General features: G+C 33.7%; 3 protein-coding genes across 3 annotated transcripts in view; 2 read left to right on the forward strand and 1 right to left on the reverse strand.

Annotated features, from left to right (window-relative positions):
* The first annotated feature begins 626 nt into the window (after nucleotides 1-626).
* spn-F lies at nucleotides 627-2,987 on the forward strand. The gene is made up of 2 exons (XM_053747802.2): nucleotides 627-1,522; nucleotides 2,166-2,987. Exons 1-2 carry the CDS (start codon nucleotides 781-783, stop codon nucleotides 2,525-2,527), a joined length of 1,104 nt encoding a protein of 367 aa, XP_053603777.1. The 5' UTR covers nucleotides 627-780; the 3' UTR covers nucleotides 2,528-2,987.
* Nucleotides 2,562-5,223, reverse strand: mRpL32 (mitochondrial ribosomal protein L32). Its single transcript, XM_053747803.2, has 4 exons — nucleotides 5,020-5,223; nucleotides 4,237-4,476; nucleotides 3,682-3,809; nucleotides 2,562-3,044 (listed from the first exon to the last, which is right to left on the reverse strand). The coding sequence occupies exons 1-4, from the start codon at nucleotides 5,105-5,107 to the stop codon at nucleotides 2,907-2,909; spliced, it is 594 nt and encodes a 197-aa protein (XP_053603778.1). The 5' UTR covers nucleotides 5,108-5,223; the 3' UTR covers nucleotides 2,562-2,906.
* Nucleotides 5,224-5,595: 372 nt separating this feature from the next.
* qless overlaps nucleotides 5,596-14,104 on the forward strand; it is a 39,495-nt gene continuing 30,986 nt past the window's right edge. Inside the window, exon 1 of the mRNA XM_053747666.1 lies at nucleotides 5,596-5,844. Within this exon, the coding sequence (XP_053603641.1) occupies nucleotides 5,695-5,844 (150 nt within the window). The 5' untranslated portion in view covers nucleotides 5,596-5,694. The remainder of the gene's footprint in view (nucleotides 5,845-14,104) is intronic.

Here is a 14,104-nt window from a genome sequence, read left to right on the forward strand (position 1 = left end):
GGTGGCGACATCTACCACGCCACATAGGCAAAACGCCGACTATACAAGACACATAGATGCCGCGGCCAAAAGCTAGTTTTATATAAGACATCAACCCTGTTATTTATAAAAAAGATAAACCATTATTTTTCCGAGTACCTTACGTCCTTCTCCGTACTTCAAACTACATGTAGATAGATTGTGAAGAGGTAACAAACAAAATTATTTTCGCATTTACAAAATTAGTTAGGATTAGGATTTCTGACCAATACATCGATAATAGATATAAATCGATAGTATTGTTTTTTAAACAATAGTATTGTAGGTTTAGCCGGCTAAACCTAGGTGTAGCTCATGGAATAGCAAACTCAACATGATTTACTGTGTTTATACTTCCATGGTATAGCTGCGCTTTGGAGTTTAGGCCGTAACAGATACACTATCGATAATCTCCATAGTGTTGCACAATCGATAGTGACAACTAATATTGCAGAGCAATACTGCGGCAGTAATGATGTCGATTAATATTTTTCACAAAGACCGGCTTTCGATAGTATGCAAAACTATAGATAATATTATTTACTTTTTATCAAACTATCGATAGTTTAACAATCGAATCGAGCGACACACTATTTGTCAGTGTCGTCATACAGATCAGTCAGATATGGTCAGATACATATGGATACAGATAATACATAACAAACTTACCACTACAGTCTACGTGGAAATCTTGTGGAATGGAAATTAATTGAAAATAAAATACTTACCTACCTAGGAAGATTGGCTCCAGTTTTAATAAATATGGATTCCTCATCAATAGTGAGTTTTACAAATGATACATTTCAAACCACACTCAAGGATCATAACAATATTAGTGTGCATGAATTAGCGCTTCACGCAATGAGAGACCGTTGTTTACTACTTCAAAAGAGAATAAACGCATTAGAGAGTGATAACATGCGATTAAAACTGGATTTTACGAAGGCTACTGAGAGCAAACCCTTTGTTCCTTTACAAGAAGACGAAAAATCAACATTGCTTCAGAAAATAGCTGAACTCAACAGACAGAAATCGCAATTAATGCATCATGTATTTATGGTGTCGTGTGAGAATAAAAATTTATGGACTAAAATTTCATCCATTAAAGGTGCACCTGATCGTGCAAGTAAAGAGTATGTCAAACAACCATTGTTACGGACCGAGACATATCTTCACAGTACTCCAAAAGGTAGCGTTGTTAATTATCAAGAAAAATATTCAGAGTCCAGCTTAGAAGAAATATCTTTGAAACTTATTAACAGTTACATTGAAGAAAAATCTCAATTAGTTGAGCAATATGAACAAATGACACAACTTCATGATGACAATGAACATTTCTTGAATGTAGACTCAATTGGATTCAACTACATTGAAGATCCAGCAATGGATTCTCTCAAAGAAATCCATATTCATACAGAAAAACTAAATAATTTAAAGAAAGAACTTGTTCAACAAGAATCTGACCTCAAACTAATAATTTTAAAAATTGAATCATTTTTCAAAGGTAAAGGTTTTATTTTTAATTACCTAGATTTTTTTTGTTAATTTAGTTTTGTTGATTATATTATTATTTACTCTTTATTATGATATAATTAATAAATTATATATATATTATGTATAAATTATATATATATATATATATAATTCGGCATGGAAAAGGAATTCAGTCATTCCTATAGGACAGTGGATTTCAAATTTTAACAACTCTATGTCAACCATATTAATTTTCAATGGTATTGTTATTCATTTTCAATGGTAGTCCACTATTCACCCAGGATAGTGAACTTGGAAAAATATAGTAAAAAACCTGACAATAAGCAACTTAATTCATAAACACTCCTGTTTATCTATGAAATTGCTCTCTTGTCTATGCATCTTTCTGGTTGTACCCTCAGCCATGAAGCAACAAATTCCAGGGTCCACTGTTTTACTAGTATAAATGTAAATACATTTATTTTATATTCATTCAGTTAAACCCTTGATTGTGTAGAATCCAGACATAATAGATAAACAATTGTTAAGGTAGATGCTATATCCCAGACTAGTCAAATTCTGGAAAGTTTATATTCAGGGTATAGATATAAATGCTTATTTCTTATGATGAAATTTAGTTGTGCATCTTTTTAATACTTTATTAATATTTACAGATGGCTATAAATGTTCAGCATGTATTGGAAGTAATACAAAGATTATATCATCAGAGCACAAAGAAATTGAGACTAGTGACAGCCTAGCAAATTGGGCAACCCCAGTGGAATCTACAAATTATAATAACTACAGTGAACTAAATTCATCAACCTTCAAGAAAAATCTAGATCACCAAGAAAATAATTTAAAAGATGACACAGTCGATAAAATTTGCCCAATGTGTGGCCAAACATTCCCGAAAGATGTTGCTTTTAGTGAATTCCAATCCCATGTTGAAAATCATTTTATAGGTGAAAGTGACCCAGATTCTGTTATAGACAATTCTGAGAATGTACCAACTTCATTTGACAATATTATATAGAAGCCCATTTTTTAGATATAGGTAAAAAATCAAATAGGATATTGCAACATTTTATTTGTAAATAATTTTACAAAGTCTTTGGCGAATCAACATCTGGCAAACTTAGGATGTGACAACATAAATGCAACTAGAGTCTAAACTGAACTATCATTTAATTTTATTCATAATGTGTTAAGGCTTTTAAAACTAATTAAAGAGACAACTAAGAACTCCATTTATGATATCTCAAAAATTAAACCAAAAGGGCCCTTTGGTTTTATTCTGGAGATGTCAAGTGGAAGATAGAACAATTTAGGCTCTTACTATTTAAAAATTGTTGTAGATTCTAGACTATTTGACTATAAACTAAGTTACTACTACACTTTCAAAATTAATTTATTTATGCTAAATCAGTTGGTTTAACATCAGTAGAGTCAGAAGGCTGCTGTGTTGTTTTTTGAAGAAGATTCTTACTGAACCACTGTGGTCTTTCCTTTTGCATCTCTATTATCCTTTTTCCGTTCCAGAACTCCTGAGGCTGTAATTTTATGCAGATATTAGTAAATTTAAAACAATGTTGCAATAGAATTGGTTCTAGGTGTGCTGTCACACTTTAGGATAGCAAATCCACCTGTGGAACTTATTTATATGAGGTGACTAAGGAACACAAACCAAATCCCAATCTTCAAAATTTTGCTCATCCCGACTTGCTATAAACTATTTAGATCCAGCGAATAAGTGAGGAGAAAATACACTTCAGTTAGCATCCCTTACCACAAGTTTAAAAATTACTTTGGGACTAACTCAATCTGTGTGACTTAATTTGTCTGGATATAAATTTGACGACCTCGGTGGCGCAGTGGTAAAGTTCTTGCCACTGAATCTAGAGATCTCAGGTTCGATCCCCGGTCGGGTCATGATGGAAAATTATCTTTTTCCCGGCCCGATTGGCCCGGGTCTTGGATGTTTATCTATATATGTATTTATTTGTTATAAAAATATAGTATCGTTGAGTTAGTACCCCCTAACACAAGCCTCGAACTTACTTTGGGGCTAGCTCAATCTGTGTAATTTGTCCTAATATATATATATATGGAAATTCAATATCTAAGAGGATGAATACTTTGCCAACAATATAATGTAATTCATAGAACATGAAGAAAATATGAATATACCTGTTCCTCAGTGTTGTCTCCTTCATACAATACTATGACATCTTTCTCAATAGGTCCAGATCCTAATTTCTCCTGGATTTTTTGTTTTATTTCTTCAGTTTCTACTTTTATTTTTGAATAGCAGTTCTCTGAAACCAAAATGTTTGTTAATTTTATTGTGATTATCAACAAAGGCCAATATATATATAGTATATATATTTTAAATCAACCACTTGGTGACTAACACCATGGTAACTGCATTGTAGCAAAGTTTATTTTACAGCAAATTGTGAACAGTTGCACACCTTTTGTTTTCATTTCATTTATAACACACTAGCAGCTCATTAAGCTGATGCATGTGTGTCTTGAAGTTTGGAGATTGCAAGCAAATGAACAATAATTTAGTTACCTCGAAGTTCTACTACATCAAGGTATGACAATATTTTTTTATGTATTATGTATATAGACAGAAGTGGAGGCCTTTGCCCAGCAGTGGGACATATAATACAGGCTATAAGCATTGATAAAAACATTTATCAATGTAGTAAAAACGAAGAATGGAGTAAAATACAATACCACACAATCTCCCATTTTCATGATGATGTCCACAATCTCGACATACTCTGATGTTAGTTTGTGGCACCAGCATTTTCCACACATAATCAGGAGAACCAAATTTCCTCTTCAATCTTTTTTCCACTGTTCGTCTAAACTTAGGTACAGCTAATAACATGCCATCTCCTATTATATCCTTCAATGATAGCTTGCTATGAATACCAGTATTTTTATTTTCTGCAACATTAGCTATTGCAAATTCTGAAAATAAAAACAAATTTATAAAATACAAATGTATGGTCAAGTCAATATCAAGTGTTCATATTCACAGGTATTGCAGGTTATAAATTAAATTGATATAATACAATACAGGATAAAATTCCTAAATTATCATACATACACATACATATTGTCACAACTACCAGTATCCATGGGCACTGAATGATATAGGTTGACAGAACAGTAAATGGCTTTTATTTGAGGTGTTGAGGCTGCAAAGTGTAAAAAATAAACCTTGTTCTTTTTAATATTACATTGTGATATTGTATTGTGCCTGCCTTATACAAACTTTTTTTGGGAATGTTATTGATGCCTATCTATTTGTCCCTTAGTTGATTGATTCGACAATCACAGGAGGATATTATTATGAAGTGATCCCATTCTAGGGCGAGACCACAGGCTAATAAAAATGTTACATGTTAAATTACTATGTACTATTACTATGTACAAATTATAATATTTCCAGAATAAAAATCAAGAAATTGAAGTCACATTGTAGGTAACGAAATAGAATCGTCTACACACCTCTTGGGGGGCCACCAAATATACGGTGAAATATGTTACGTTCAAGTTGTTTGATAACATTAAAAAAGTGAGAAATACGAGGAAGCATTTTACAACAGCTTAAACTTATTTTAATAATAATAATAAGTAATAAAGTTCTTAATTTACTTATAGGTTAGCAAACCAATCAATCCAACCATCTACAATTCCACAATTGATCCACAACCATTCGCTTGACTTGGCGACATTATTTTGACATTGACACTGACTGTTAAGTTTTTTAAAATCAATATTTCAAATATTTATTTTTAAAATGAAAATATTGCGGGATGGACAGTGGGTACCTTAGGGACGCGCCCAAAGGATGCCAATATTGCACTTGCAACTGTTGAACCTTTTAAATGTGTGTGCCACCTGCCACTTATAACTTGTAATGATTGCATTTAAAGATATTTGAGTTTAGGACTGTTCTGCATATCATAATCACTCACACTCAATCAGCATTGTGCAAGACAATGAATGGTTCAGTTAACTTCATTATTTATAATCTGTGGATGGATTAAAGTTGGCAACATTTATTACTAAATATGGCGCTTGACAATCAGCTGTCTGAAAGTGGGGAGGAAAAGGCGAACGTCTGTGTTTTATGTTCGTAATGTAGTTCATGTCCTCAAGCGTTTCGTTGCAGTTGTAACTATGGCGTGTTTAAGTTCGAGTAGGCTTTGTGCTCGTGTACAAGATAAGTTATTGTGTCAATTTGGACATAAAGTTCGAAGACAAACTGTATTTGTGAAACTCAAACCTCCTGGACCATCTCCGTTGCGGATATTTGGAAAGACTTGTCAGGTATTTCAGCTATAAACTTTCATTCAGAGTCCTAAAAAAATATTTCCACACTATCTCTGGAAACTTGAACTTGATAGTAACAACGCAACCTAATAATAATATGTCATTCCATACATTCCTCTGAAGAACTTTTTACATAACACCCAGCGTGACAGTAAATAACCTCTTCTAATATCAGCTGATCCGCTCAAAAGTTTTTGAAACTCTTCGTTTTAAATGTTACCTTGTTTGTGTTCAAATTGGAAAATAATGTATGAGAAGGAGATTTTAAGTAGACCTACTTATCGCAAAAAGATAAAAGTGAAATCTCGCGACTGTTGGACAGTGGGTCGCATCGCGCGCGGCACTGGTTTGTTGGGTTTGTTCAATGATTTCACTGTATGTAGGTACCTACCTACCTCATAACTTTTACTTTCATTAACAAAGCAGTCTTATTATTCATACTTTATGAGTAATTATAGGAGATCGTAGTACGAGTGAAATAAATACTCGTCACGAAAGAATCGGCATTGGTAGGTATTATATTGCGAAACATTGTGATACTGATAACACAACGGGAATAACAACTAAAGGTTGTATTTTTTATGAATTATGTATACCTATCTAACATCTTTTCGATGTTATATAATTTGTATAAGTAGTATTTTTGGTAAGTTTATGTCTGCGGATGGTTGCCGCTTGTGCCGTGAAACGTTCAATACGCGCGTGAGTCGAGCGCCGTGGTAGTGTAGCGTCGTGCTTTCTCGAGCAGCGTGCGCGCATGCAATGTCCAATCTCGACGACCACGAAACTTTCTAAGCAACAATTATTTTTCGCATTAATATTTCATTTACTTCTTCAATCGCAACTGATTAGTGGTTGATTTCTTTGAATTAACTGGCTTCATTTACGTTGCCGTTTGTATTAATCTGGCACGATGGGACGTTAACATGCTTATTTAGAATGAAGTTATTCGTTCCTCCATATATTGCAAAATTTAATCACGAAAAATCGCAAATGCCCACCTGTCAGTGAAAGTTGTGTGATGATTCGTTGAATTTTGAATAGCTTAAAAAGTGGGCAAGTGGCATGTCGAAGAAGGATAGCCTTTCTTATTTGTATTCTAGTCCATTTCGCTATTATTATTAGTCATCCATCAAATAAAATTTTAATTAATATTATAACCGCGAAAGTGTATTTTTATGTTACCTTTTCACGATATCTACTCAACCAATTCTGATATTTTGCATACATGCGGAGAAAGATGTAGGTAGGCTATTTTTCACCCCAGAAAAAGTACAGTTCCCGTGTGAAATAGCCGCGCGCGAAGCCGCGTTTAATAGCCAGTACAGGTATATTAAATATATTTGCTTAAAATATATTTGTATCTTTCTTACTTTTCAAACAAATTGGTAACCACTCCTATCATCTCGGACATACCTACCTACATCCCTTTCCAATCTAGGTATTTAGGTTGGTTTTTGTTTATGCTTGGTACTATATAATTACTAAACCTTTCCTAACCTATTTAATTCAATATTGGTACCTACTTCATTATGCAATTTCTTTTGAGTTAGAAAAATGAACTGCTGCTACACACGAAACTAGTCACATATATTTCTGTGAAATAGTGGACTATCAAGTTTGAATTTAAATCCTTGAATAACTGGCTGCATAAATGTTTTCTTTGTTAGGTGCCTGCATGGTCATTTACCTTTCATGTAGTACTTAGTATATGAATTGGTCGAATGAACCACGCAACGTAACCAGTGCTGTAACTAGCATTTCGTACACCCGGTGCGAGTTTCTACAACTGCGCCCTTAGGTTTTTTGTTGTACATATTATCATTATTGACAAAGAGTGCCATATTTATTTTTTCTTTAATCTGTTACTAACATTCAATATTGTCCACAGTGAGATAATGCCAGTATTTTCTATTAGAAACGACATGCTTGTCTATCAAACTTAAGGCAATTCGGTAGGTATCAGCTTGTATGTACCCTTCGTCAATCAGTATATAAACAGCTTTAGCTGTAGGTATTTATTGTGGTCTTTGCCTAGCGATTTCTGCTTCTGTGCCTCGGTACCATTGACACACCCTTATTTACGGCACTGAACGTAACGTCCTGCGTAAACGAAGTTCGGTAGAAATGCGGAACACACACTATTTGTTCAGTCGACATCATTGTATAAGTGTTTGCAGCAACACATTCGTAGCATACTGTATATATATGTTATTTTCACCTCGTATCCTAAATTACGTGATGTTAATAAAAAGTTCCAAGACTGTGAAATATTTTGACGTTTGATAACTAGTACAATTTATTATGTAAAGAACATTTAGGTTTAAATGTGCTGTTTTCCCTGTAAGTCAATTGTAACAAGGAAAAAGTAACTAGTATACCGTCTGCTCTGCTGCCATATGTTATAAGCAAGTATCAATCTTCTTTTTTACAGGATTTCTGGTCTATCTACCTCTCATCAATCATATGCATATGCATCTTATAAAGTCATTCTGAATATTTTAGATTTTGATCAAGTTTTCTTCATGAAATGCCCAAAAATATGGTGTATTTTTTCACCTATAACAAATAATATTAATTAACCTCTCAAGTTTCTATAAGTTGGAAGTCTTGTCCAAAAGCGTTCTACACACGAGTATGATGCTCTACTGCTATAGCTTTGAAATCAATAATGAACATAATCCACGTCAAAATATACTGAACCAAAAAGTTTAAGTAACTTGTTATGCGAATCAACCCGTCTTGTTATGCGGAAAAATTAACGATTTGAAAATATTAAAAAACCGCTTCTAGCACTAGCACCCTTCGAACAAAATGGTCTCATAAAGCACATTAATGCCGATATAAATATTAATGTAAAGCTATCGTGAATTTACATATGACGTGACAAGGTCATGTAGAACTTGATTATTACCTAAAAGATAAAAATATTAAGTGCTCAATATGTGAACTGAATCATTTATCATAAAATGTGACGAAGAATAAAACTTACCACACAATTTGACAAATCCTGGTTTTGTTCGAAGCTTTTTTCGTCTGACCTCCTTTGGGGAAGATGAATAGGTTTATGATTTTGTTGATTTTGACGAACCCTACATACATTGTGAAGTTTATAACATAATCGATCCAAATATTACAATAAACTCTTTGGATTTGGATAAGAATGTAAAGTAATTCCTACTCGTATAATAATGTTTGTCATATATGAATCAATTACATATAATGATTCATATGAATGAAATAACTAAAGACAATTTCATACGAGAGCTGTGAACAAAGCATTTATCTGTTACATTTACTTCTCACAGTGCGCGAGTTCCTTTCGCGATTTTTACAATATGCTCAATATGTCAAAAATTGTGAGTTATTTCGCTTCAGAGGAAGGGGTCACCAGTTACTCGCTGTCCTTGCAGCTGCATGCTTAGCCCGGTATAGTCGAGTTGAGCAACCGTTTCGGTCAGCACTTGCAAACAATGAACTCATCAGAGTCGTCTGGAAGCAATATTAATTGCTGTAGTTTGCGCACGTGACGATATTTGATAAGGGCCATGGTTTCTCGTTGAGCAAGCCGCCTTCATGTACATAATTGCTGTTTGTCATTTGCAAGATTCGTACGAGACGAGTCAAATATTTAACGAAGCTTTAGTAATATGTGTTCGTTGGTAGCAACCTACCTGGTTATTAATTACGCAGAGAGCGTGTGTGATAGTTGTGTGACATTATTTTTAAGGTAATCTGCAGAATTTCACTTCTGACGACGTTTCAAGCCGACAAATCAATCCGATTAGATTCTAGTAAAGCATAGTAATAGACGTCATCCTGACAGATCAAAAGAACAGTTAAGTTTACGAATTAAAAAATATAAATGATGATAACAGGGATGCCGATTCTCTGTCACACTAGTGTGACACAGGACACAGAAGATTTTTTTTTCTTCATAGTGAAAAGGAGATCATAACTAGTATTCTCTTTTATTGCTGAGAAAACGTATTTAAATTAAACATCAAAGTCCGAAAATATGAACAAAGATCATTTTCCATCGTGATCTATTTGGAGATATCCCAGTCTGGACTGTACCGTAATGCTGTCTACATACGGCCTGTATTATATCTGTTTTTAGGTACTATGTAAAGGAAGACTTATTATATACTTGTAGATTATTGAGTACTGTGTAGCATACGTCTACCAATAGTCGGAATTGCGACACATCCGCGAAATCGTTGTTCAATGCCAACAGACGCCTTCGCAGGAGGAACCGACACATTATGTTTGTTTAGTTTATATAGTAGTATGCTAAAAATAAATTATTTATCTAAACTAAAACGATTAACTTGTCGAGAAGTGGTTTCCGTATAATTCGTTCCTTTCCTTTCACAGCCGCGTATTTATTTTCCGAAGCTTAAAATCACTCTCTATCTGGTTCCGAAGGTTACCGCTGTAATAGCAGCCCAGCCTGTTTATAATATCAGGTTTTTTATCAAGTAAATAACAATTTGATTATTAAATTCGTTAAAGATTTATCGGCGCACTGAAGAGTTTTCGTCAACGTTTTCGCTCTAAGGCGTTTATAAAATGTATTTGCAATTTTCTTTTCTGTAAATTGGACAATGTTATATATACCTTTAGTTCTATCTTACTTGACTGTGAAAAGGCATTTTTTTAAATTATTAAAAAAATATATATAAAATCTTCATTTCATATTTTTTCGACAGGATATTACCCGTCAGATACTCATCGGTAGCCGGCTACCAAATAACAATTGTGTCTCGATTCTCTGTACTCGACAGGTTAAGAAGTGTTATAATACTTCCTTATCAATAAGTCTCGTGCCGAACACATGCGTATCCCAAAAAATCGTGATTTGATGATGATGAAAAACTTTCTGATTATACTTGTAAATGTTATACAAATGTAGTAGTATTAATGACCAATTTTGGCATTTTAAGTTGACTCTTATAGTGCTATTAAGTAATTATGGGACATAATTACAAAAATATGTCGGCTTTCTGTGCGCCATAATTTCATTGCAAAACATTAATTGCTTTCATTATTTTAAATTACTAAAGTTTTTTTATATACGGTTTATTTACAAAGTTTATATTGACTTCTCTCGCGTTTACTACTACTTTGGGAATATTTGCTTGGGTTTTCTAAATTATTCGTAATCTACAAGTAATACTCTAATACCCGATTCATCAATGTCAGGAAACGATCTATTAATTATTCGGAAAGTCAAAGGCAATAATGACGTTTAAAATGGTCAAACATCCTATTTGACCTTGTATATTGAGCAATTACATCCAAATTTAGCAGTTTGACCAACAATTATGAAAATTTTCACACGTTTCTATTGTTTTTTGTTATGCCCTTTAACCAGAATCAACGAAGACCTTTTACTAAGGTCAGTGACTATAAAAAATAAATTTATATAATTATTCGAATTTTTTTACTTTACTCGGTTGCCCTACAAATCTAATCTTTGCTCCCTGCAAAGATACGTATATTTATAATAATTTATACATAAACGTTGTTGCATCATGGGACCGTAAACAAACAAAAAGTAGTAGTATGTAGCACTATATGTAAGCGGACAAATTCGACTTCCAAGTACCTATTTCCAGGTGCAGAGCGGTCCCCAGACGCGATAACGTTTACGTATCAAAATATTCCTTCATACTTAGGAATGCTTTTAAATTAAAGGTCTATTCAACTTTATTTATAGTTTTTTGGAGGAGGGAGAATCCTCCTCAAAACAGCAAGAGAATTAAAAGAATTTAATTTATTTTTATTGATTAAAGCTGTACTCCTATAACACTGTGTAATTGGAAATTGTTTAACTGAATAATAAATAGTATAGTTACAGTCAGACTGCATCAGCGTCTCGTCAAACATTAGTCGTTAGAGCCGTCCTTGATTCATAACCTCCCGAGCGGGGCCCGTCTCGACCCACATTCGGGCCCAGTAATTACACACCGACTATTATCCGTAGATGTAGTGAACGGACCCGGCACTACACACCAAACGCAGTCTTATTGCAGTCGATTAGATTTGTCGAAGGAATTCCGTTCAATTTTAAATTAAAGACTAACTCTTGCCCGCAACTTTGTTCTTTCCAAGGTTCTTTATTAACTTATTTCAGTTTTTTACGTTCAGTTTGTCTGCGCTGCATGGCCCCCTTTTTTACATTTAAAAAGTAAATAAAAAAGCCCAATGTTAACACTTGTTAAATTCCACGACCGAAAAAGGAGTACTTACTTATATTATATTTATAGGGCATCGATGTTTTAGAGTAATTGTGTAATGGGAGTTTGTTTTAATCCTTGGGTTATAACCGGTAGCATCAATAATCATAAAATAGGAGATAATAACAGGAAAGTGCAGTAGTTTTTTTAAAGTTTTGGTTTTATTTTATTTATGCTGAAGTCTTTTTTTTGAGTAGTTTAAACGGTATATTCACGTATTCAAAGCAGTGAAATAATGTTGTATAACATTTTGTTTAGTAGAAAGTTGGGAGTTAACGTATGACGCAGTTTAGCAAGACAATGCTTACGGAATTTCTGCAATATTTATGTTTTCATGCGTTATATTGTCATTTTTTGCTGCTGTGATTCTGAACTAATACTTGAATTTATCAATTTATTAAAATCGATAATTTTTTTTATTAAATGATCATTGGTTTGTATATAATAATTGTCTATTTTTTTTGTGAAATGAGAGAAGGCAAAACAACTCTATTAACATTACCAAGAAATAAGTTGTATGTCTACTTGTCTATTTATTACACCTAAAGGTGGGTTTACGACCAGTAAGTATTTTCCCAGCTTATTCCGGGCAAATACATTTGTGAGCTAGATTTAAAGACGCTTTTACAAGCTTTTATTTAACTTGCAATATAACTATGTCACTATGTATATTCGGATGGAATTTTAAAGCGGATTTTGTTAACTATGATTGAGCTGAAAGTTAATTATAAGCATGACCTGATGGTGCACCCAGCAACGGCACCAGACGTGGGAAATGTTCAACGGTTTACTGCACGGACACGATTTTTTGCCACACATTGAATGAAATAAGACCTCTCTGACATCAATAAAAGCTTGTGTCTTAGCGGCACACTGCGTGGTGTCTACGCAGTGTGCCGCTAAGACACAAGCTTTTAGTGCCTCAATTTCATACTAAAACGCGTAAGCTACAATACAAAAAATAGCGCACGTGTTACACAATCTGTGTGCACCACCTTTTAGCCACCCTAATCCCGTCCTGTGTTACACCTTCTTTTTGCGTTAATCTGGATGATTTGTCTTGTCTTTAGACATATTAGTGTGGGTTGTTTAATTTGTGCCAAGGTTGTGACTATATCAACACGGATGCTGTTTGCAACATCTCCGCTTTTAGTAACGGCCGAATCTCCTTAACTTAGTGTAGTGTATGACAAAGTTATTAAAAATGTCAGTCATCAACATTAAGTTGACTGCCAAACAAATATTATACATGCGAAATTTTGTGAGGATTTGATGTATGTTTATTAGTCTTTCACAAAGAGTTAGGGTAGGATATTGATAATTTGGTAGAATAAAAACTAAATTAGTAATGTAGCAAGCAATGTAAAGTATTCGTATTATTTAGTAGGTAATATTTTGGGTTATTCCTCTCAAAGCGTCGATTATTGCTCGGAAAAGGATATATTTTTTGGTATGTAACTAATGTCCTATGTCCTTCGCATCTTCAGATATACATACAAAATTTTAGCCAAATCAAATCTTTTTTATTACCACATTATATAGTTTTTATGAATTAATCTCAAACGTAAGTTTACCAAATTGTAGCCAAATCGAATCTTTTTTAATATCCAAATCAGATAGTTTTTATGGAATTAATGTTATTCTAATTATTTTGCAAGGTTTTTAAATAATTAGTCCACTTATTAGCTAAATACTTTTAGAGACCTATTAGCGAATTACCTTTAGAGAGATATGTTTTACACTAAGTATTAGGCGTGGTCTAACTAGATAATAGCCCAAGATGTAACGCGTCGCGTGTCGCATGTCCAGAGTATTTACTCCAAACGCATAATTAACGCAGATGATATTGACCCTTTTTGGCCGAGACACAGTTTGTTGAATAGTCTGACTAATAACAGTTTAGATTGGAAGCAAATTTGTTTGTTCTTGTAAACTTGTAATTCAAACTTCGAATGCTTTTCATTTAATACCTAACGTTATGCGCTTGCGCAGACGGCCGTGGCGCGTTGATGTCT

Source organism: Plodia interpunctella, chromosome 7, assembly GCF_027563975.2.
Source record: "Plodia interpunctella isolate USDA-ARS_2022_Savannah chromosome 7, ilPloInte3.2, whole genome shotgun sequence".
Taxonomy (NCBI): Eukaryota; Metazoa; Arthropoda; class Insecta; order Lepidoptera; family Pyralidae; genus Plodia; species Plodia interpunctella.

What these genes read in the sequence shown, in the direction of transcription:
- spn-F (XM_053747802.2), top strand. Translation starts at nt 781, where the DNA reads ATGGATTCCTCATCAATAGTGAGTTTTACAAATGATACATTTCAAACC. An exon ending in AATTGAATCATTTTTCAAAG is followed by an intron (nt 1,523 to 2,165) that starts GTAAAGGTTTTA and finishes TAATATTTACAG; the next exon opens with ATGGCTATAAATGTTCAGCA.
- mRpL32 (XM_053747803.2), bottom strand. Translation starts at nt 5,107, where the DNA reads ATGCTTCCTCGTATTTCTCACTTTTTTAATGTTATCAAACAACTTGAA. An exon ending in ATTTGGTGGCCCCCCAAGAG is followed by an intron (nt 4,477 to 5,019) that starts GTGTGTAGACGA and finishes TTTTATTTTCAG; the next exon opens with AATTTGCAATAGCTAATGTT. An exon ending in GAGACAACACTGAGGAACAG is followed by an intron (nt 3,045 to 3,681) that starts GTATATTCATAT and finishes ATAAAATTACAG; the next exon opens with CCTCAGGAGTTCTGGAACGG.